This window comes from Musa acuminata, chromosome BXJ2-9, assembly GCF_036884655.1.
Source record: "Musa acuminata AAA Group cultivar baxijiao chromosome BXJ2-9, Cavendish_Baxijiao_AAA, whole genome shotgun sequence".
In the NCBI taxonomy this organism is placed as follows: Eukaryota; Viridiplantae; Streptophyta; class Magnoliopsida; order Zingiberales; family Musaceae; genus Musa; species Musa acuminata.
The window spans coordinates 8,489,654-8,513,347 of NC_088346.1; the positions used below are offsets into that span (position 1 = coordinate 8,489,654).

The 23,694-nt window shown below is 37.2% G+C and overlaps 1 protein-coding gene across 1 annotated transcript; it reads right to left on the minus strand.

Moving 5' to 3' along the window:
• Window positions 1–6,402: 6,402 nt before the first annotated feature.
• LOC135622976 (glycerophosphodiester phosphodiesterase GDPDL4-like) lies at window positions 6,403–16,933 on the minus strand. Its single transcript, XM_065125379.1, has 9 exons — window positions 16,536–16,933; window positions 13,533–13,826; window positions 11,668–11,783; window positions 11,050–11,551; window positions 10,855–10,893; window positions 10,472–10,759; window positions 7,890–8,029; window positions 7,107–7,587; window positions 6,403–6,941 (listed from the first exon to the last, which is right to left on the minus strand). The coding sequence occupies exons 1-9, from the start codon at window positions 16,636–16,638 to the stop codon at window positions 6,646–6,648; spliced, it is 2,259 nt and encodes a 752-aa protein (XP_064981451.1). The 5' UTR covers window positions 16,639–16,933; the 3' UTR covers window positions 6,403–6,645.
• Window positions 16,934–23,694: the final 6,761 nt, after the last annotated feature.

Genomic DNA, 23,694 nt, shown 5'->3' on the forward strand with positions numbered 1-23,694 from the left:
TGAATCAACGATATAATGATCATTGGGAGAAGGGGACATATATGTCCCCAACTAGAACTTAACAGGTTCTAGTCGATCATGGGAGGTTCTAAGGGAGGCCACCTCTTGGAACTAGTGTCTCCTGCACCCTACACTAGCCAAGGACCTCTATTTGAGGTCCATAGAGGATCTTGTTATGGTTAGTGTTGAACTTTGTTGCTTTCAATAATTTTTAAGTTTTAACTATTTTCTGACTTGTAGCTTTGTTTTGTAGCACTAACAACTTATTATGTCAGTCTTTGACCGAGCATGAGATTCCTTGACTATCGTCTGTCATTTCCTTCGAGATATTGAAGCTCTTACAGAGGAATAAGATGATGTAGTAGTCGAGAGATCTCAATAAGAGGACAAGTCAGCTTGTCTCTAAACCTGGGTTGACAAGCTAGAGGGAGCAGCTTCAGCAATAAAGGAAATAACTATGGTGCTCCGATGACATACCAAGTCCTTGAGGGGATTGGTCGAGGTAGCAAAGGTGGAAAGGGATAGGGAATATTATAGAGCCCTAGAAGTTGAAGTCGATGCTAACCGCTTTAGGACTGAAAGTTTGGCTCGAAGGACGGAGGCTAGCAAACTCTGATGCGCAAATGAGGTATTGCTCTTATAGAAAAAGTATGCCATGGAGCATGAGGCTGAGGCAGAGGTGTGTGGGGTGGCCAAGTATAAAACCTTTTGGTGGTTCAAAAAGCAATTAACCAAGCTAGGAAATAATTCTTTTGCCTTTGGTTATGAAGTAGCAATCGCTTAAGCTAGGAATAACCACCCCACCCTGACTGTTTTAGAAGATTCTATTGTTGGGCATCCTATTGATAATAAATTCATCATTGTTGGGTTTGATGACAACCATGATGAATTTGAGGCAAAGTTGAGGGGGCACTAGCAGTTGGGCAATCAACAAAGGAGGCTTTGCCAGATGTCCAAGAGCCAACCCAAGAAGCCATTAAGGCATCAATTGCTAATGAGCCCATCTAGCTAGCGAACACTTTGACTCTAGACTTAGGTTCTTGAGAAGGACATTATTGAAATTTTGGAAGGGTAATCGGGTTAGCTTGTCTTTTTTTATCTTTTTTTTTTATGATCAAAGATTTTATTTTGGAATGTAAGGACTCCCGTAGACAATGTAAATACTTTTTTCTTAATAATATTTTTTAAGTCAAAAATGTTTCTACAAGCTTTTATTGCAACTATAAAAAAAGTTACAAAATTAAAGATAGCATTTCTTGAGGTGCGAAATATGCTAAGTTTTGAGGGTGTTTTACCCATTGAGAGTCTGGAGTTGGTAAGTTCTAAGTCAGACATATTCTATTGTTTAATATGGTTCCTTGCAAGTTGGTGCCAACTTACTCCTAATGTGAGTCGGGTCACAAACTATAGCTTTCGTCAAAACTAAGCCTTCTTCTTTCAACCGACAAGAGTGAACTTTAGTATTAAAGGTCTTTGTAGTCGTCCTCTTGTAAGCCAAGTTTTTGAGATGTGTTGGAGCTCTGATTTCATCAACTAAGTCCATATTTGCTAGATAGTATTGCAATTCAATTAGGAGCATAACCTCTGTCTCATAGGCTAGATAGTATTGCAATTCAATTAGGAGCACAACCTTTGTCTCTAATGGAAGCTTTTGATGTAGTTCAATAGCTCCACAAGACACTCGAGAGCTCGTCCACCAATGTGTCTTTAGCTTCAAATATTCTTTTCTTTAATCCATTAAGTATAGCTCGGTTAGTGACCTCGACCTAATTGTTGGCCTATAGGTGCGCCACTAAGCTAAATCTCAAGTGAATTCCAAGGGAGTTTTAAAATTCTTAGAATTTAGCATTGTTTGAACTGTGTTCCATTATTAGTGATTAATGCCCATGGAACTCCGAATCGAAAAATGATATCTTTTTGAACAAACACCTTGACTCTCTTTTCTATAATTGATGCAAAAAGATCGATCTTCGCCCATTTGATAAAGTAGTCTACCTCAACTATTAGATACTTTCTTTGGCTCAAAGTAGGTAGAAAAGATCTTAGTATAACAAATCCCCACTAAGCAAAGGACCTGGTCGCATCAATCAAAGTTAATGCTACTATCAATAACCCTTGGACTCAAGCATTGCATTGGCATCTATTGTAGTGTTAGATGTACGTCACAATATCTTGCTTGAGGTTGGCTAATAGTCGCCTTACTACATGACTTGAATGCTAAGGATCTTGCTTTGATATGCTCTCCACACCATCTAAGATACAATACCATGCCCATTGTCCACACACCTTTTTTTGCTTCAATTGGGTCATTTGAGAGAATTTCTATCTTTAAGATATTTTAGAATGTTCCATGTCCAAGTTGTTTCTATAGATGTGGTTGCTACTTGACTCCTGTCGATGCTCCTTTGAGTTAAAGTCTTCATAATGATCTCTCTTGATGATTATGGATGACCATTGGTGATTAGTTTGAAAAGGGCATTAGTTGTCATGTTATTCTTGCTAGGGATTTGCTCGATACTAAATGTAGGATGTTAATTATCATTTGTTTAGCTTTCATAAGGTACAAAGCTATGATAGGACCACGGGTCTCATATGTGTCATTAATTTGGTTGATGACTAGTTGAGAATTACTATAGATCTTCAAACTTTATATTCTCATACCTTTATTAAACTCGAGTCCTATTAATAGAGCTTCATCATACTCCACTTCACTATTAGTAACTTTAAAGTTGAAATAAAGTGCATGTTCATAAGTTTCTCCCTTTGGACTTTAATGGATGAGACTTACCTCCATCTATTAATGTCGTAGATTTATCTACATGGAGAGTCTAATATTTGATCTCATTCGATACCTCTTTAGTGAGAGTAATCTCCACTACAAAGACAGCAAGAGCTTGAGCTTTGATGGTAATTATTGGCTCGTAGGAAATATCAAATTTGCTAAGCTCTACCGTTGTTTAAGTAGTCTCCTAGTAGCATCAACATTAAAGAGAAATTGACACATTGGTTAGTTTGTCATGATGATAATATGATGAGTTTGGAAGTATGATCGAAGCTTTCTTGCTACTAAAACCAACCCATAAGTTATCTTTTCAAAGTTGGGATACCGAGTCTCCGCATCTTAGAGTACATGGCTAGTATAATATATTGGTCTCTAGATTTGGTCCTCCTCTAAGATAATTACTAAGCCTATGGCCATCAGTATTATAGACAAATAGAGATATAAATCTTCTCCTGGGATGGGGTTGGAAAGTTGTGGTAGAGTTGCCAGATAGCACCTAAGCTGATCAAATGCCACCTAATACTGCTCAGTCCACTAAAACTCCTTTGGTCTTTTTAAAATTTTGAAAAATTATAAGTATCGATTGTTAGTTCACGATAAGAATTGGCTAAGTGCAGTGATTCAACCTGTCATATGCTAAACCTCTTTAATCAAAACCTGAGGCCTCATTTTAATAATAGCCTAGACTTTCTTTAGGTTGGTATTTATTCATCGCTAATATATCATGAAACTCAAAAATTTTCTTAAACTTATGCTGGACATGCACTTAGTAAGATTTAGCCACATTTGAAATTTATTGATAGTCGTAAACATTTCTTCCAGATCAGACAAATATATATCTTCGGTATAACTCTTTAGCATGTCATCTACATATATCTTCATGTTCTAATCGATTCGGTACTAGAACATTTTACTAACTATCTTCTGGTATATTGCCCCAATATTCTTAAGCAAGAATGACATTACCTTATAATATATAAGCCATTGTCAGTATAGAGTAGGGTGTGTTCTTCTTCTTTCTATGTCATTTTTAATAGTCATAAGTATCTTACAAGCTAATCACGTGAGTGATGACATAATAGACCATATGCAGTTGAAGGTAGGTCGCTTGATGATGGCATTATAAGCTGATTAAATATCAATCATAAAAAAATTTAGTATTCACCATCTTCGAATAACAGTTAGATCCTAAGGTCATATACAAATTTGTGATCCCTATTGGGGTGTTTGAGTCCTCTTAAGGTGGAGGAAATGGGTTGCAGATCCTTAGCTAATAGGTCAATTTTTTTAAAAATAATATAGTAGAGTATGTTCATGGAGCTTCTCGTATCGATCAAGATTCTCTTTACGAGTATATCATCATGTTTATGGTCTAGGTGCTTAGCCCCCTCTTTTTTTAGTATGATAGGATGATCTTTATTGGGACGGACCCTTTTTTTATTATGATTCTATTATAGACATCCAACATAGAAAGTATGAAGCCTAAGGAATCGATTCTTTGCTTATATTTTTCATAAAAGAGGATCATAATTATGAGTTTACCATTGGCTACTTTTCTTATTTTATTTCTTTATGAATATCCTTCAATTATTGGTCTATTTTATTAAAATAGTCTCGGACCTTGGTTGGGTGGTCGATTAATTAAGCGATCGACCCATACAAAAATTATAGTTTCGGTGGAGGAATTGGGTTTTGGGCCAATAGACCAGTGCACATTTGGTAATACTTGAGCCTGAGCCGAGCAAGAATCGATTGCTAGGCTAAGAACAAAAATTGGTGGTCAAATGGAGGTTAGGATTGACGAAACTGATATTACTAGTGGTGCTTGTTAGGTAAGTTGAGGAAGATACAGAGCAACAGTTTAGGCTATTATAGTTAAAACATGCATTAGTTGGACTAGGGTATAAAAATGTCTCTGCATAAATAATTATGATTGCAAGAGCTACGAAAGACAACCAGGTAAAAGTCAAGTATTGGAAAAGCCATTGAAAAATCTTGGGGTCCAATATGAGGAGAGGATTCAAATCAATAAACAACTCTTATTGCCCTTGGTTTAGGATTATTAAAATTGAGAGATTTGGCAAGTGATCATTCGAGGCTGTCAGACTCAGTTCATTTGGGTTTGGAGGATTGTGATCATTAGGATTATTAAAATTGAGAGATAGACTTACGAGATTTTCTTGTGACATGTTGGGCGACTCTCTTTCTAACGTCAATCTGCTAGAATAAATTTTAGTTATTCGAGCTAGAAATTGATTTAGAAATAACTTGGTTCTTCTTTGAGCCAACTTCAAGGTGAAACTATCTGAGTTGGATATCTGAATCTTATAAAAATTACGTATAAGAGTATTTACAATAATATTTATCTTAAGCTTAAGTAATCTAGCTAGAACCCTTTTTATAGTGGGTGCCTAGGAGGTCGTTACACAACTTGTACAGCAACAGAAGCCTAAGAATCGATCATAGAAGTCCTTTGCTGACGTCGAGGTCACTTAAATGGCTCTCCTATTACAGCTAGGTGACTGTGGAGATGAGGTGTTAGACCATAGAGCGAGAGTGCTGACATGTCATATTAATGGATCATTGTCACCCTAACACGTAGCATGTTTAGGAGTTACTAAATACCGATGACTATTCACAACTCACTGTTGCTTACAGTCATTTATTCCTTAAAACGTCTGTGTCAACGACCATGAAGAACCCGAGAAAGCTTCATCTGACATTACTGCAGGAGCACACCCAGGGATGGGCTTGACGTATCCGGCTTATTCTTGGATGGACAAAGTCCACCATGGAGTTCTTTCATTGATCATGAGGGAGCTATACGACTGGGGTGTATCGTCGTGAAGCCAAGTGTAACCACGGCGGCGTGATGTAGCTGGATTTGGTTGTTTTGGGGGAGGGGGAATCAATCCTTGAGACACGGGACTGGATCTCAGTGGATGTCGCCTTGCGACTGCTGCTTCAATCACAGTTCAAAGTGCAAATTATTTTGGTGGTAGTTTCGGATCTGTTGAGGACTCAAAAGTTCTTTTCTTTGCCGAATGGCTTGTTCTTGGCACCAAGACGATGCTGGAACTGGAAACTGCTTGTGGATACTCGTATAAAAGACTCCATGTACCTGAAATAACTTGGAAGTTATTTCCTTGAGGAGTTCTCCATGTCCTTGCAATGCTTGAACTCTCGCCACAAGGTGCCACACTACATGAGATCCCTGAGCCTTCAAGCTTCTGCAAGATGGAATCCTTCTTCATATCCCTTTTCTTTCATTTGAGCAAGAGTGGGAATGGAAACAAAAAGATGGAGCGGAATGAGCAGGTGAGCTGGTTCTGACTCATATATGGTAGGAGAAACTTGTAATGCCAGTTCTGAATCTTCGCAAGCTTTGCTTTAGCTTGATCGATGCACCAATGGCGCTGGGCTTTCTCTTGGACTTTTGAAGAATGAGATCGCTGGTGGCTGTGTGCTTGATGGTTTCGACGACAAATAGGGAGCTCTCTCCCTGCAGTCTTGTGTGGAGGTTTGTCAAGTATCTGGACTCTTCAGAACCTTTGCCTCAATCACCACACAAAATCCCAAACAAAACATATCTCATCGCACAAATGACAAGTAACATGAGATAAAAAAGAACAGCAGCAGCAACTACAACAAAAGAGTTTATAATCGACTGTGTACAACACTACCACACTTGAAATGATTACACGGATCTGATGCTGCACAGAAAAATAGAGTAGAATGAACAGAATCAAGTCAAAAAGAATAATAGCAAAGGAACCGGAATAATCATATTAGTAGCAGCATGCTCGCTCGGCGATGGCTTATCCTCCCAACATAGATTTCCATTTCAATCACCTGAAGTTGACTCAGACAAGCAGGAGAAATCCACATATCATCATCAGTGGAACTAAAATTGAAGCAGGGGATCGCTGCCCGCTTGAAGGCTTCGCAGAAGGTGATGCAGTTCCCGCGGAAGCAGGGGCCACAGCCTTCGGCGTAGCAGATGGCAAGGGAGGCTCTACTACATCGGAGACATCCAGGGGTGGTATCGGAGCTAGGGCAGGTGGCAATGAGTCTGAGTTCATTAGCGATATCAGCCCACCAGCTAAAACAGCTTGCATATAGTTTGGCATGCTGTTTCCCAAATTTCTACACGAGTTCCCTGCACAATATAGAACACCATCAAGATTCAGTACTAAATGACATTTAAGGCGTAACAGGCAAGCTGAGCGTGAAATCATCAAGGTTAGGTCAGTGTATATATGATCATCACATCATGATAAAGAACAAGGGATGAACATGAGCAAAAGGGATACTGGATCCATACTTTTGTAACGACGAGCTGTCTCTGGGAAGTCTGTAATGATCCCATCCACTCTAGCTCCAAGAACATGTGCATTGATCTCGACAGTTGCATCTGAGAAGAAGTCCCATGGTTGGGATACAAACTCGTTCTGAAACACATAGACATACACATCAATACCAGCATCATGAAACTTGGAGACCAGACCCGTTTCGCCTGTAGTGAACAGACGAGTTGCAGGATAAATGGATTCTTTGTCAAGGGCCACAGCATTAGCAAACGTTTTGATATCCTCTACTGATGAAGCAACAGCGTCACGGATGTGCTGTTCAATTTTGTAGACAAGCTTGTATTTCGTTAGCTGCTTGAACTTCACCAGAACAGAGCTGTCTGTGGATTGAATCATAACTTCTAAAGCAGTCTTGTTGTAACCCGCATCATTTACGGCAGAAATGACAGAATCTACTACACTAAATCCTAATTGCTCCGCCATAAATGCTGCATTCTGTACCCAAAGAAAGCAACAAATGCTTGATAAGTGTGCAGTCAGTCCGTGGTTGACATAGACACTAATTCCATCTTAAGTACTATTGTTATCAAGCACTGACAAATAAAAGCTAATAGCATTCTTTGTGGGGAATTGTAGTTATCAAGCCTGAGATCTGCCTTAATCAAGCACTGACAAATAAAAGCTAATAGCATTCTTTTGGGCAATTAAGATGTTACGTACCTTGCAATGATGTCTTATATATTCAGATATTAGCTGAAACTTTGACGGTATTTATCTATGACTACTGTAATACTCACCTCTACGCTAATCAAGACTCCGGACAGAGGCTTGCCTTTTGCAAACGATAAAAAATCAGATAATCGCATAAAGCTTCCACTATTTTTATATAGTGGGTTCCGCACCAAACCATACAGTGACTCTGGCTGTGAAATTGTTGCTGCAACATGCAAAAGGCAAGTTATTTCATGTTACAGTTCTGGAAGAAACAAAGGAACAATGTTGTGCTTCATCTTACAAAACGAAATTATAGTAATAATTAAAATAAGGAAACAGGAGCCTCAAATGGAAAGATACAGGTAGCCGTATGAACCATGCTACAACCAGAGGTAAAAGCCCAAGGAAAAAGAAAGGAGAAATTCAAAAGGCTGAAAAATCTTGAACATACTTCTCACGAAAAACTATGCATCTCACCTTCGATAAACTATAATGGCTTTCAGAAATAAGGTTCAAAGTCCTAGCTCCACTAGAATACATCTTTGACGACACAAAAGAGCACATCTCTTACCAATGAGGCTACTTGGATCAAGACAGTAGAAAGTTTAGCCTTATACTAAGTGTTTGGATGGTACAAGCTCATACATTCATTTTTTTTTTCTTCATTATTTTTCCAAGAAGACAATATATAGATTAATCATATATTCAACTTTATTCCCACATACAAGTCCACAAAAATATCTTGGACAAGCTAAATATTGGAAATTGACAGCCAAGCAGATGTTCATGGCATTTTATAATTCAGAAGAAGCAGATAAGATACAACAAATAATGAAAATATAGTCCATCACAATATTCTTTGTTGACTGAACAGATCAGAGAAGATGGATTTACCAACGTTTCCTGCTTTAAAGGTCTCTTGTTCCCCTATTCAAATATCACCTAAGAAATGTTTTTGGAAAGCTTGAGGACAATTGAAATGACAAAAATGGCATAACTTGAGAAACAAATGAACATAAGGATCAGAGCAACAAACCCAAACAACTACAGGGATCTTTTACAGAATATCAAAATGAAGGTTGAGCATTTAAATGAAAATCAATCCTGATTTTGCTGTTTTCTGCAATTCATGAGTATTATTATTGCATCTAGCAAACCATTAATAAACTATATAGCTATAATTCTCTGTTACAAAGTTTGAAATATGAGCTTTGGTTTCCATTTCATAGAGAGACATAGATTTGATAAAAGGGTTGTCCACCCCTGATTCAAGGCATTTTAATATCCACTCTATAAAAGATGGCTCTACAGGTGACACACCCTTATCATGGATGTGTATACAATACTAAAAAAGAACTACAGGGGTGCACTGCACATAATTATGAATATATGAATTAGTTGTTTGGTGTAAAAAGCCATCTTAACCCTAAAAGAAAATAGGTCTTGCATAATTCTAGTTCAATCCGGAACTTGCGCTCAATTGGGGGAGGAAACAAAATTCAAGTTAAAGCAGGGTTGTGAATCATGTTGCTCTTGATAAAATTACACATTAATAAAGATGGTAAACATGAAAGCATTTTTTACATACATGAATTCATAATTATTGAATTTATACTCTTGCTTCAAGATGAAAATTTGAATACGAAAAGAATTATCAGAACAATGGAAAATAGATTCTTAATTTCAGTTTCATGCACACTGAAGCTCAAGAATTTAATATTTTTTAAAGAAAATATATTCTTAATTTGGTCCATGGAAAATATACCATAAAATAAGATTTATTTCTGGACGCTCATTCCATTGAATTTAAGTTCTTCTAGATAATATTTTTGACTTCTTGGTGACTGGTGCAACCCTAAACTATAAAAATAACAAAGTAGGCATGTTTCGATAATTCATATAATAAAAACTTGAACATAATTGCTGTAAACTATTGCACCAATTATGAAGCAAAATCTTTTGATATGTTCTTTTTGATAATTGAGCATATTTTTTGAATGCTGAGCAGCAACTGCAGACATGGTCAAAAAATAAAAGCAATTTTGGATTTTGTTTTCTATAATGCATTCAAAGAACACAAAGGCTAAGCCGAAAAACAGTTGCAACTTGCAACTTAGAACAGCATTTGTGTCATCAGGTTTGCTTGATTCTTAAATTTAAGTAACAATGAACTTTAGATACAACACTTGCATAACATGAAAGATGAACAACCAAAATATCAGGTGCATGAAATTCATAACAATTTGTTCAAGCTAATGTGAAGTGAACCTGATGGTGTTATTAAGGCTTTGAAACCGACAGGTCAGTATCATGGAAATTTTTTAGCTGCTATTCTACTTAAAGTTGACTTCTAATCTTGCACTGCCTTTATAGTCTGGATATAACTTCCACTCTCACTTAATCTCTCCTTATAAAATTAACATATACAGAATGAATTACTAGTAACTGCACGTTCTTTTTCCCTGTTTCTTCCCCTTTATCCTTTGGGATATTATGCAGTCCATAAATGTCAGACAGACATTTTCTTTTCCAAATATTTGATTCGCATCAAGGTCACCCGTAATGCTGGTTTTCCTAAAAAATTTAAGTTATCATATTATTTGAACTCTTAAATTTTAAAGTTACAGTTAATATGCAGATAAAGCAGGAAGAGATATCAACTTACGCTTCAGATTTTTCTGAATTTCATCCAATGTGAGATTGAAGGTGAATATGCCAGCAGTTTTCTTAATTTGAGGTACAACAGAAATTTGGGATCTAAAGGGTGAGTTTGTGACTGTAGTGTCTTCTATAAGGTCAATAGAACTCATGCATATGAGAATTTTATCTCGTGTTACTTGAACAGGACAATCAATAACATCTGCACCATCATCAACTGCTTTCTGATAAGCCAGATCAGTACAGTCCGCATAATCTCCACTGGCTCCATTGTGTGAGATTATTAATGGTTTTCCTGAAGCACAAACGGAAAATAAGAAGATCAAGAAGACCCATTTTAATTGGCAACTGTATCTAAGGCAAATATAGCCCAGAGGTAAGTCAGCATACCATGATCAATGCTGCTTTTGTTTAACTGAGAAAAACAACCTGCAACAAGAAATAACCATGCCAATAAATAGATACAAGAAATTCTCATCTGTAAGTAGTTTGTGTATATATTTCAGTTGGGAGAAAGCAGCTGATTATCTGTAAGGCAATGCCAAATTGATTATATCCTCAGGTGAAAGGCAAGAGAAAATTTACCTATTGCCACCGATGGAGTTACAGGAAAGTCCGTCACTACCCCATCAACTGAGAAGAAACCATTATCAATAAAAGAGAGACACTCAGCCAGTGGATCATAGCTATAGTTGTAGCTAAAAGGGTAATCATTTGCAAAATCCGCTGCATAAACCTCCAGCCCAGATTTTTGAGCATCGGTGACAATAGATGTGTAGGGTCGCAGATAATTGTCAGACGTAGTTGGCCAAATGTAATTCTTTGGAACAAGAATTCCTGAAGCAAACGTCTTAATAAATGTGAGATTATTCAACAGCAAACCATATGTTTGGTTCGTAGATGGTTCTGTAGTGTCCTTGCCAAGAAACCGAAAAATGAGTTTTGTCTTCGTGTTCCTAAATCTTGGTGCTATGCCACTAAGGAAAGCCAACTCTGGGGAGGACAGATAGTTCACAATGACACGCTTTGATACAGAAAGTACATAGTTTCTCATGCTCAAATTATGCTGCCTATAGAAAATATCATGCTGCAAAAGGAAGAGTAATGATCAAAGAAGTTAGATGGAGATAACTAATAGGAAATTTTGAGATCAATAAGTATTGAAAGGGCAAACATATGCAACCCATGTTTAAGTAGGTTTACCTGTATATTCAACCAAAGAGCACCAGGTTTAATTTGTGTCTTCACATCATCAACAGAGAGTATGGGAGATGCACTGGAGTCAAATGCATTTGTTCGAGAATAAATTGCTTGTGTTACTGCTCAAGATGGAAAGAAAAAAAAAAATTATATATTATGTATATACAAAAGCACATTTATATAAAGGTATACATCAGCAAGTACCTGTATTATCTAATAAGCATGTGTGCATGTTTATCGACACATACAGATTTTTGGGAAAACAGAGTATAACAGTTTAATCAAATAAACTTTTTCTTCTGAATATTGTTTACGAAACCTGAAGGGTGTTTACGCAAAAATTCAGAAGTAGATAATTTATACCCAGATTCCAAACTTTCCATTGATTTTATTGAAATGCAAAAGAGTTAAGGGCACATGGATATTTAATACTGTTCATTATGGAATGAGAATCTCACATTTTAAATTAATGAAGATGTCTCCATGGAATTCAGGGGGACAATCAGAATTTTTTGGTCTTCTCCCATGAGCTCCTCGACATGGTTCCCTATGCTCAAGTGAGTGATACATTTGGTGGCACTGGCTAAACAAAAAACTCATCAATTTTATATGTGACTCAGCTCCTTAGGGTGGTTAAAAAGCCCAAGTCTAAACGCATGATCTAGCTATCTCATATCTTTTTATTGTTCTCTAAATTACTACAGTAGCAAATTTACATGTGCACCCGATGCCTCACAAACAGAGAATCTAAAGCACATTAGATGCTACAATCTATTGCGTAATAGGGAAATGGAGTAATTGATCCACTAGGTATATTTATATGGAGATCACTGTAATATTAATAAATAAGTTGGTTAAATTTTAGTTTAAAATTACAGACAAAGTTACATATTCCCCATCACTTTTCAAGTGCTGCACTTCTCTAGCTCCTATAAACCTATAGAAAAGTTGGTTGGTTAACAATTCATAAGAGAAATGTAAATTCAAATACAAGAAGGGGAAAAAAAATCACTAAAAATATACAGGGAGACTAAAAAAGATTTATAGCACAAGAAAGATGAACAAGGTATCAATGGAAAACCACAACACAGGCAGCACACTGTTAATACAACTTATATGAGTTTGAGGATAGATTCCTTGTTGATCAGACCAAAATGATATAGTGATGAACATTAAAGGGCACACTGATTAAGTTGCATATGAGAATTTGCTGATTGGTAAAACTAGTTACTGTAAGCAGTTGATTTTTTCATCATATCACAATGTAGATTGAACATTGCGAAAAAATATTGATAAGAAATTACATGCGAACATGATTTTCATCTTTGCTTATGTTGTTTTTCCATTAAATTCCTCGTGGTGCAAGGATCCATGTCTCTTCCCATGGCAGTATATAAGATTCCCAACAGAATGAAGGGTCACCCAAATAGTCTTGTTAAAAGTCTATATTTCAAGATTGAAAGAAAAAGAAAAGGCAGAGTTTAGTTTCCTATTTATAATGTTATTCTTTCCATCTCCTCTAATATGATGCTTCCTTTTATACTTTACAATCTACTCTTAAACTCCTATCTCCCTCTTAGTTCTTATATAATCTGTCACACAAGTTTCAGATTGTTTGTTTTTATTGACATTAAATTTTAGCTGTTAGGCAATATTTAATGAAGCTCTGCAGCATGTCCTGTTGTCAGAACCTGAAACCCCATTTATACTATTACAAGTATTAATTACTGGTACTGGAATGGAGCCAACCAGGAAAACAGAATGTAATTATTGTTAAGATAAGGCAAGATAGCAATTTTGCAAGCTTTTCATTGCACTGCACAATTGTCAGGATATCAAGTGCTAAAAGCAGCATATTTTTTACTTACCGGTAACCTGTGCTAATTCATTTTTGTCGTAGTCCACGGAGAACCATCCAGATGTAGGCACACCATTAACCATGTAGGATTTCTTCCCTTGAGGATAGGAATATTGGATATCAGTGCAATTGTTTAAAGTTATGTCTGGAAGACAAATCCCAACACCATCTTTTGTCAGTCGCACATCACACCATAAAGTTGTATCACTTGAACTGAATAATGAAACAGATGTGTAGGCATTGTAACTGGAATCAGCAAACAATCCTGAAAAGCCTCCTTTAGCTATTATTGCAGGGGCATTGCCTGTAATATCAAAAAGATTTGTAGCTTTCAGCACATGCAGAGAATTTAAATGTGTAGAGCATGATAGATAAAATTGTAAGTCAATGTCTTCTAATAAAGGCAAGGCTAACAAATTGCAGATAACATAATTCCATCATCAGCCATGAAAGCAAGAAAGCAGATAAAACAAAAAAACTAAAACTAAACCTGATACCATAAGCAGTTTTTTCGGAGTGCACGTTGTCATATAAAAACAATTAACTTCCAAAAGTTAATTTCAAAGGGAATGATGCAGAACAGTCCATGAAAGACATCATACTTATGCATCCATGTTTAGCCCTATGGACCCTCCTCGAATTCCTAGCCAAGGTTATTTTCTCCAAAATAGTGTGTTGAGTTTCAACTTTCGGCAGGTGCATTTCCTATTTCATAAAGTACTCGACCCTCTTCTTTTTTAACCATTGACTCCAGACTGAAGGCAACATCCTCATTATTTTGGTCTTCCAAACTTAATTCCTTAGTATCCATGCATTATCTCATTCACTTTTCAAAATGATTAAATAATCATACCAACCATATGCAACCAAATGTTACAAATTAGACAAATCATGCATTAAATATTGGCAGAAATTTATTAGATTCCCATATTAAACTTGCGGAATCATGGAGATCAGAAGGTTGTTGATAATGGTGCATATTATATGAACAATGTCTTCAAATTGCCAAAGCATGCGAATGAAACAATTTATCTATAAAATGTCTTTTCGTCTGTTCAAACCCCTCCAGAGTCCTAGTAAAGATTGTACTAAGTTTTCTAAATCTTTCTAAAGTAAATCGTATGCATACTGTCACGAATGGTCGTCGCGCACCCGCAACAACTCCGTTCAACAAACCGTTCGTCGCTCTCATCTACATGTACAGTTACTTGGCAGCCTGTTTTGCCTTGGTTTTGAGTCATTTTGCTTGTAAAAATGTAAGTTCGAACAAGTTGCAGCGTTACAAAGCGATCGCTCACCGAACCGAGCAAAACAACTCCAAAACAGCTCCGTTTTCGTGTGCCGCGGGCTGATTTCTGAAATCTGCCTCCACTCACCAAAACGTCAGCCATCTCAGCCCTTTTGAACCCCCCGGGTGGCACAGGGCTGGATGGGACTTCGGTATAGTACCGAGCGTTGAACACTCATTCGCAAGTTCGCATCTTCGCTTTCACGGGAACTTGTTGTCGCGCCCGGGACTCGGTGAGCAGTTGTTTATGGGCTTGCAGCTGTTCGTTCAACCTTCTAAAGCCCTTGTTTTCCCCTTCTCCCTCTTTTCTCTTGTGCACGCAAGGTGCTCGCTGAATTGCTTGTAAAGCTTCCCCTCTTTTCGCAAGACGTCGGGACTTGTCCGTCGCTCGTTCTTTCGAACTAATCAACTTTCTCTTTTACAGGTCCTTCAGGACCTGCGAGAGGTTACAAGTGGGCTGATCTTTGCGGAGCAATATCGCAAGGGCGAAGCGCGACTTAGGCAACGCAAGCTAAGTTCGCGTCTTGGCCGCAAGGGTGCCTCACGCCTTAGGCAATTCCAGCTAAGACCGTGACAATACGGGAATAGATTTCAAATGCAGACCTCGTCATTATTCTTTATGGTAAGTGTAATGGGCTTGAATGTATTCACATTTAAAACTGATAACTTCTCCAAACAATCCAGGCACACATCTCCATCACGCTACAAAAAATCTTAGGCTCACGGCCAACTGTTTAACCAGCTTATATAAAAAAAGGTATCAAGAAATTTGGTAGCTGTATAATGCTGTTTCTTTAAAATAGTTCCATGCTGAGTGAAAGCCTCTTCAGATCCAACCTCCCAAACACACAACATATGGACCGATTTCTCATCAAAGCACATGAGCATATATCTTTCTTTACTTTAATATGGAGATCATGCTTGTCCATAACACAACAATGAAAGAACTATTAGCAGCCAAGATGACATAAAGCAGCACACTTACCAGCAGTCAGGTGGTTATCAATTGAAATGCCACAATAATCTACCTCAAGATGTCATAAATATGTCCATAGATCTTAAGCTAATCACATAACCTTCTAAAATCTTGATTAACAACTTGAAAAATGAAAATAACCCAGAATAATTGCCCATTATTAAAAAATGTTTTCAAGTCCAAAAACAGCTTCAGGCTGTCCACAAGTTTTTAGATCTCCGAAGGATTCCAAATTTTTAGATCTCCCTTAAATTTCTAAAAGAAACCTCGGATTGAAATCGCTATATATATATAAACAGATCACAAGATTCACATGAAATCGATACTTCTGAGAGCAAAACCAAGTAGACATCGTGAACGGAACTCAACAACAACAAAAGATGTAAATCCAAGCTACCAGTAGCTGCCTACAAGAAGAAAAGCGAGAGGATCCGCCTTGTTTCAATTAAAAAAGAAAAAGATGAATACGTTTCAAGAAAGACATTGAAGCAAAAACAGAGCTTTATTTTTCTTTCTCTAGGAAAGGATATTTGACATGGATGGCAACAAAAATCGTCCCTGAAATCTGCCCACTGGAATCAAGTACACCGAGGAACTCAAGAAACCAGATCACAAAAATCCCACCTTTTTAGCATAGAAGAACCAAGAAAGAAAGAGGAGTAAAGATCACCACTCGAGAGAACCTCATCACAAAAAACCCTCCTTTCTTTACCAAGAACCAAGAAGAAAGAAAGAGGAAGATAGAGTACCACTCAAGGTCAGCCATTTTTGAGCGGTGGTGAGGCCCAACTGCAACAAGAGGCAGGCCACGAAGAAGGAGGAGATGCCCCCTCCAGAGCTGCTCCTCCCCATTGCCCTCAGCAAGAAAAAATATAACTCCAGATCGCACCCACGCGCCCTCGACGGAGCCTGAAGAGATCGAGCTCAAGCTGTCCTCTGCTCCGCAACACAAGAACCAAGAACTGGAACAACGCGCAAGGTGGAAGGAGGAACCAGAGACCGAGCAGCGGCAGCCTATGCCCGCAGAGCGAGTTTTGTAATGTATATCATTGTAGGCTAAGAGAATCTCGGTTCTCGAAGAAAGTTTCAACCTTTTCCCTATTTTCTAACTTGTATATATTAGCTAATCCCCATTTCTTGACCACAGTCGAAACCTTTTTCTTCCTTTATTATATATATCGACCCATAAATCTTTTGACGGTGAGTTTACGGCTCCTTGTTGAGCTCTTGAGCGGCTTCTGCGGCGGCTGAAACCATCTCATTGTTGGTATAGGGTTGTGGTAAAGATTTATACTGTTGATGATGCTTCCGCAAACAGGGCCAAGTCTAATGAAGTCCTCTGATGAGAGGAGAGAGATGCAGGTTTTATGCCCGCCTGTTCTTTTTCTGTGGGCAGTCTGTAGCTTCCGAGCAAGATTTGAAACAGTGCAAGTGTGTATTTGGCACTGCATTCAGCTACTTGTCTCATAAATTTACTTCAACGTATAATTGCTGTACGATCAGCTACTGTTCTCGGTTGAATTAGACTAATTTGAGGTCAACCACTGTTCGATAAAAGAGGCAGCAATCAACCTGCACAATCTATGGAGTATATCTAAACTCCGTTGCTTTGGAGATTCACCTTTATTTGAGCCAGCCACTTCGTTTGCAGCACTGATTTCTACAGAAACTTCATGTAGTTGATCTATTCCTGTCTGGAGAGTGTTGTTGATTGGATCCATGCATCTTCCTTGACCAGAACTTGTTTCTCTAGATTTGTCACGAGCAGTAGAACTCGTGCATCCCATAATTAAGGATTGCAAAAAAAGGAGGTGTCTCGCCCTCAAAAGAACAGTAACCATCAACCACTTTTTTTAGCTACGGGGTGGATTGTCACTGCTTTTTATGGCCGTTGACTCACGAAAAGAAGATACTGATCAATGATGATACCCGATCTGTCTTCTTAAGTTAATTAAACACCCCCAATTATATAATAAATGCCAACCAACGACTCCCAGGTGGATAATAATAATAATAAATAAATAAATAAATATCAAGAACTTGTGTGTTTTGTTAATCAAATACGAGTGAGAGTCGATTTTGAGATTAAGGAATTATTCTATTTTCCTAATTATGAATAGGGGGGGGGGGGGGGGGGGGCAGCGCAAGCAAGGCTGTAACGCATCCAAGGTTACGCGGTGATCCTATGGAACACCATGCGCTCGATACGATGGCAAAGAGGTCCCCCACATGGGTCGGTCCCATGGAAAGCCATCTCAGGATCACGAAAAAGCCTTCCCCACCGTTCACCGCGTCATCCATCGCCTTCGCTCCCTCATGGATAGTGGGGCCCACGCGGTACCGGTCCCATCATGGGCTCGGGTGTCCCACGCGGTACCACGCGGGTAGGTATATAAAGGCGGGGTCGAAGGTAAGGTCACGGATCGGTGACGCTAATGAATACTCGGCGAGCCGAGCCGTGTTGCGGGATCGGCGTGGGACCGTAACCTCTGCGCCAGTCACGAGGGAGGGGGACGAGTGCTGAAATGTCTTATATACCCCTTCCGTCACCGTTGGGGTGAACGGTACACGTGTCGGGACTCGAGTGGAGGGAGGGAGCCTCCGAGCGAAACGCCGACGGCGACGGAGCACTAAATGCCAAATTTGCCCCACAGACATCTCTGACGCTTCGCTCTCTCTTTCTCGCGGGGGCAATCACATGCCACCATGCCGCTCGCCGGTGTGCGTACGCGAGCGCAACACTCTCTCTCGCTTTCTTCTCTCTCGATAATGGCAGTCTGCAAATGGGAACTCACAATAATAGCACGGTGTTGTGGTGTACATGGATCGCATGGGTTGTTCTCCGGACAGATGGGACCCACGGAAACTGGTTGCCCAGTGGTGACATTAATTTCCTCAGTTAATCCTTGGTGGATGCACATGGCGTGTCAACAGATACATCCAAGCATCGGCATGATGGACGGGCCATCGGGAACCTTCTTCGGCTGTACCAGCTATATGGCACTGAGACCTCTCTTTCTTGTACGTGTTATCTTCCCTCTTCTTTTAATTCCTCTAAGTAGTGCAGGAGGAACCCTTCGTGAAGTTGCTCAACCGCGTGAGAGTCCGATGGTATCTAAGAGATCAACATCAGTCCGCTTGCGCCCAGCTGTGCAGCACTGGAACATGATGAGGCATTAGATAGATTCCAGGAGGATGAAAGGAGACCATGGAGTTTCCACGTCGCTCAAAACCATAACCTTTTGGGGTCTGACATGATTCAAGTGCGTGAACAACGCCACAGTCTTCCGTATCCCATTAGGAAGAAGGAGTTGTCCCCACTGCATAATGATAATGTTCACCATATCCAAAGTTGCACCTACCGGTGTACCGAGGGGGTGTGAGAAAGGAAGAAGCCAAAAGCTACCATTCCCACATGGAAAACCACACAGCGAAAGCAACCTTATATTTATGTGTGTGTGAGAAAGGAAGAAGACGGTGGGTGGGTGGCGGCACATGGAGCAGCCTCCCTCCGTCGTCCAAGTGGGCAGCTCCGTGTGGGTCCCAACCCGGAAGGCTTAGCTGGCCTCCTGTCCTCGCGATGCGGGTTGGCGTGGGAAGAAGCTGGCGCTCGACGAAATGGTGGCGAGGTTACGGGCAACCATTCTTCGAGCTTGTTTCACACCATGTGTCTGCGTGTCATGGTACAAGCATTCTGTCGAACACCACCTTGCATGCCACAGAAACAAAATGGGAGAAGAAAAATGGCAACATGACATTGAAACATCCCCATAAAAGATAATATGGATGCACATCAAAGAGGGTGCTCCGTATCGAGAATAAATACCGTGTGGGTCCCAACCCGGAAGGCTTAGCTGGCCTCCTGTCCTCGCGATGCGGGTTGGCGTGGGAAGAAGCTGGCGCTCGACGAAATGGTGGCGAGGTTACGGGCAACCATTCTTCGAGCTTGTTTCACACCATGTGTCTGCGTGTCATGGTACAAGCATTCTGTCGAACACCACCTTGCATGCCACAGAAACAAAATGGGAGAAGAAAAATGGCAACATGACATTGAAACATCCCCATAAAAGATAATATGGATGCACATCAAAGAGGGTGCTCCGTATCGAGAATAAATACCATCTCACGAGGCACCATCTACGTGTCAGTAGTCGGTCTTCTATCTATCCATTGGTCTTTCATAAATATAAAAAAGGAGTAACAGATGTATACGTAAAAGAGAGATTTGACGGACTTACGAATCCTTTATTTTCATACTCCTTAATCAATATTGGACGTGATAACAAAAGTTCTCCGATCGAGAGGACATGTGCAGTTCCTCCTAACCAAATGAACTTCCATTTTGTCTTACAAGAGAAGATCTCGGTGGTGATAATTTCTCACTAATTTGGACATTAATCTCACCTCATTAAATTAATCATAGAGAGGTTGCACATACAGTCAGTTCTGTCTCTCTCGAAGGACATTAATCTCACCTCACATCTTCTTCGGCTCTCTCTCAAAGGAGGAGCGGACCACACGAGCTACGAAGAAGCATTTGGGAAAATGTCCACAGACATCCCACGTACATCATTGCACCAATTTTGTACTTGTTGTTGATGTGATGCATCACAGGCAGATAAGTCCGTAAACTTGTGTGTCAAAACTGAAATGTCAAAGGACCTACGATATTAAGGGGTCCCATAGTGTCATATCAAAGATTTAATATGGTTTACTGAAGCTAACATTCATATCAAGAAAATAGAGTGAATCAAATCTTAAAACTATGTTTCTTTGATCAAGACATCAACTAACTCATGTATAGTATCAAGTATAGTCATGCATTAATAATCATACACACGAGTACCTTATTTATTTATGAAAAAAATTAATAATTATTTATATTTTTAATCATGACTATTTATGGATTCTCTCATAGCTCAAGATATATATAGAGTCATATTTCGTAGAAAATATTATTTCGAATCTATTTTAGAGTTATGCTGTTCCGATAACTCTACATAGAAGCATTAATCTTTAAAAAGATAAAATTAAAAATAAATTATATTTATATAAACTATTATACTCGAGCAATCAATCAACTTATTATTATTGTATTGAATCTCCAATCATAAAGTTTGGATTTTTATCATTGAAATACTCATAAGATTTATCTCCATTGTCATCTAACATAAAATATAAAAATAATAGAATGAGAATTTAATCATCTAATATATTTTTGTCTATTTTTCATGTGTTACTCGTTTTAGGATTTATAAGTTTCTTTTAAAAACAGAAGGAGTAAGGTTTGAGACCATACAAACAACAAAAATTAAATTCATAAACCATTCTCTTTAATGCTTGTGGTGTCAAGTGCTACAAGCTCAACTTATTTTTAGATAATAATATTTTGTTTCATTGATTACTAAAATATAGCACTTTCACTAAGAAGAAATACATATTTAGATGTAGATTTAATATATAAATAATCAAAAATTTAGTTGGCATCGTTATAACTTTTAAGAATAGTAAAATATCATACAAAGCTAAGTTCATAATCAAAAATGCCCTTAAGATATCAAAAACTCATTCAAGAGCATTTTAAAGAACCAAACTTAATTACTAGTATATCTACTAAGTCTGAATATAGCATAAAAAATATTAAGTATAATCATATTTGATAAATAGAGAAGAGATCTAATTATTTAAAAGTATCTTTTTTATTTATAAAATTATCAGTATTTTTAACAAAATAAACTTTTTGATCATAAGGAGTGAAGATAGATGAATAATCATGATATTTATTTTTTTAATACAATAAGATTGAGATTATGATATAGGATTAGAAGATTTTTGAATTTTTATTCTTAAGATGATGATGTCAGCTTTACTAAGATCTTTCGCATCAAAGTGGTGAGATAAAAATGATTTAATCTCTAAGATCATATCTAGGCAAGAATTAAGATGTCACTAACATAAAGATAAAGATGAAGAAGTATAAATTTATTTTTAATAGTTATCAGATTCATTGATTTCAAATCTAAAAGATAAAATCACATAAATAAATTTTTCGTGTCACTTGCTTAAGTCCATACAGGGATTAGATCAGCTTATACACTTTTCTTCGAGTTGATTTATGTATATCTTTTTTTCTAGCTCTTCCCATAAAAAAAATAGTCTTCGCATTCATTTGATAAACAAAAAGTTTATAGATTGAAGTAAAAGCAAATATGACGCATAATTCGCATTATAGGTGCAAAAGTGTTTAGCCCCACTATAGGTAAATTAGTAAGAATCCTAAGTGTTAGTATTAATTTTGAATTCACTTTTATTGTTAATCGCCTCTTTCTAAAAAATTTATAAAGCTCATAGTTTTTTGAAATAAACTTGATATATTTTCTATTATATAAGAGATAAAATCATCATTAAAGTTATTTTCAATCCTACTTCTATTATTTCTTCATTAGATGTTAGATTTTATAAGAGTTGAAAAGATAAAGATCAATCACTTAAAAGGAATATATTTTCAAAGAATGATGTATCTCCATATTCAATCAATGTCATTTAAGATTTCAAGTATTTTAAAATTAACTACAGTAAATTTATAAGTATTGCTATCAACAGAGTATTTTACAAAGATAACATACACTATTTTGAGATTTATCTTCTTTTTCTTAGGTTTTGAGATATTGACCTTAACTAAATAACCTCATATTTAGAAATAACTTAATCTTGGTTTATAATCCTTTTAAAGTTTATAAAGAGTTATCTTTTTATTCTTTTATGATATTTTATTAAGTATATAATAGACTAATAAAATAGTCTTTTCTCATAAGTTCTGAGGTATTCTTGAACTAAAGATCAAGGTATTAATCATATTTAAAAGGATTTTATCTTTTTTTTTTGTAGTTACATCATTAGATTAAGATGGCTAGGGAGTAGTAACTTCATGAATTATGTCATGATCTTTATGAAATTTGATAAATTTATTAGAAGTGTACTCATCTCCTCTATTGTTTTAATTTTACTGTAAAGACAGTTTTCAACTTCATTCAGATCTTAAATCAGTTAAAAACTTCATCTTTATTAGTTCTTAAAAGATAAGTATAGTACAATTCGGAGAAATCTTCAATAAAGGTCACAAAGTAATAACTTCTACGTCTAGCTTATATCGAATCATAAATATCATGATAGAATAATTCAAGTTTTTGAGTATCTCTAAATTAAATAGGTTTAAAGGGTTTTCTAAGTTATTTAGATTAAACACAAATCTCACATTTAGATTCAAATTTAGAGTTAAATTTTATAATTAAATTAAGATAAGATATTAAATTGATCTCAACTAAGTCTCCCATGCCAAATATCATGAGATTCAAATTTAAGACAATAGAGAATGATAATTCATATTTGTTGATTAAAGGAGTGATTACATTAAGCTTAAAAAGTCTTTCAGATATAAAATATTTTTCTACAAACATATCTCCCTTCGAGATTACAATTTTTTTTTGCTTTCAAAACTATTCTATATCCTAACTATACAAAGAGAGATCTACTGATTAGATTTTATCTAATATCTAATAGATTTATTACCTTTTGAAGTATAAGCGTCTTTCCTTAAAAAAAGCTTGAGGGTATTACATCCGGTTCCTAACACATTCGCAGATGCATCATTCCCCATAGTTATATATCCTCCATTTAAAATATAGTAAGAGAAAAATCATTCTTGATTAGTACAAATATAAATATTTGCACCTGAATCTAGTCACTATTTAGAATCATGATATGTTAGATTCACAATTAGGATAAAAAAATATATCTGAAAGAGAAATTTGATGGTTTAGCCTCGATCACATTTACTTAAGTTTTAGGCTTAAGAGAGTCATTATTTGTGAAAGAGATATTTGAAAAATCATCTTTTTCTTCTTTCGG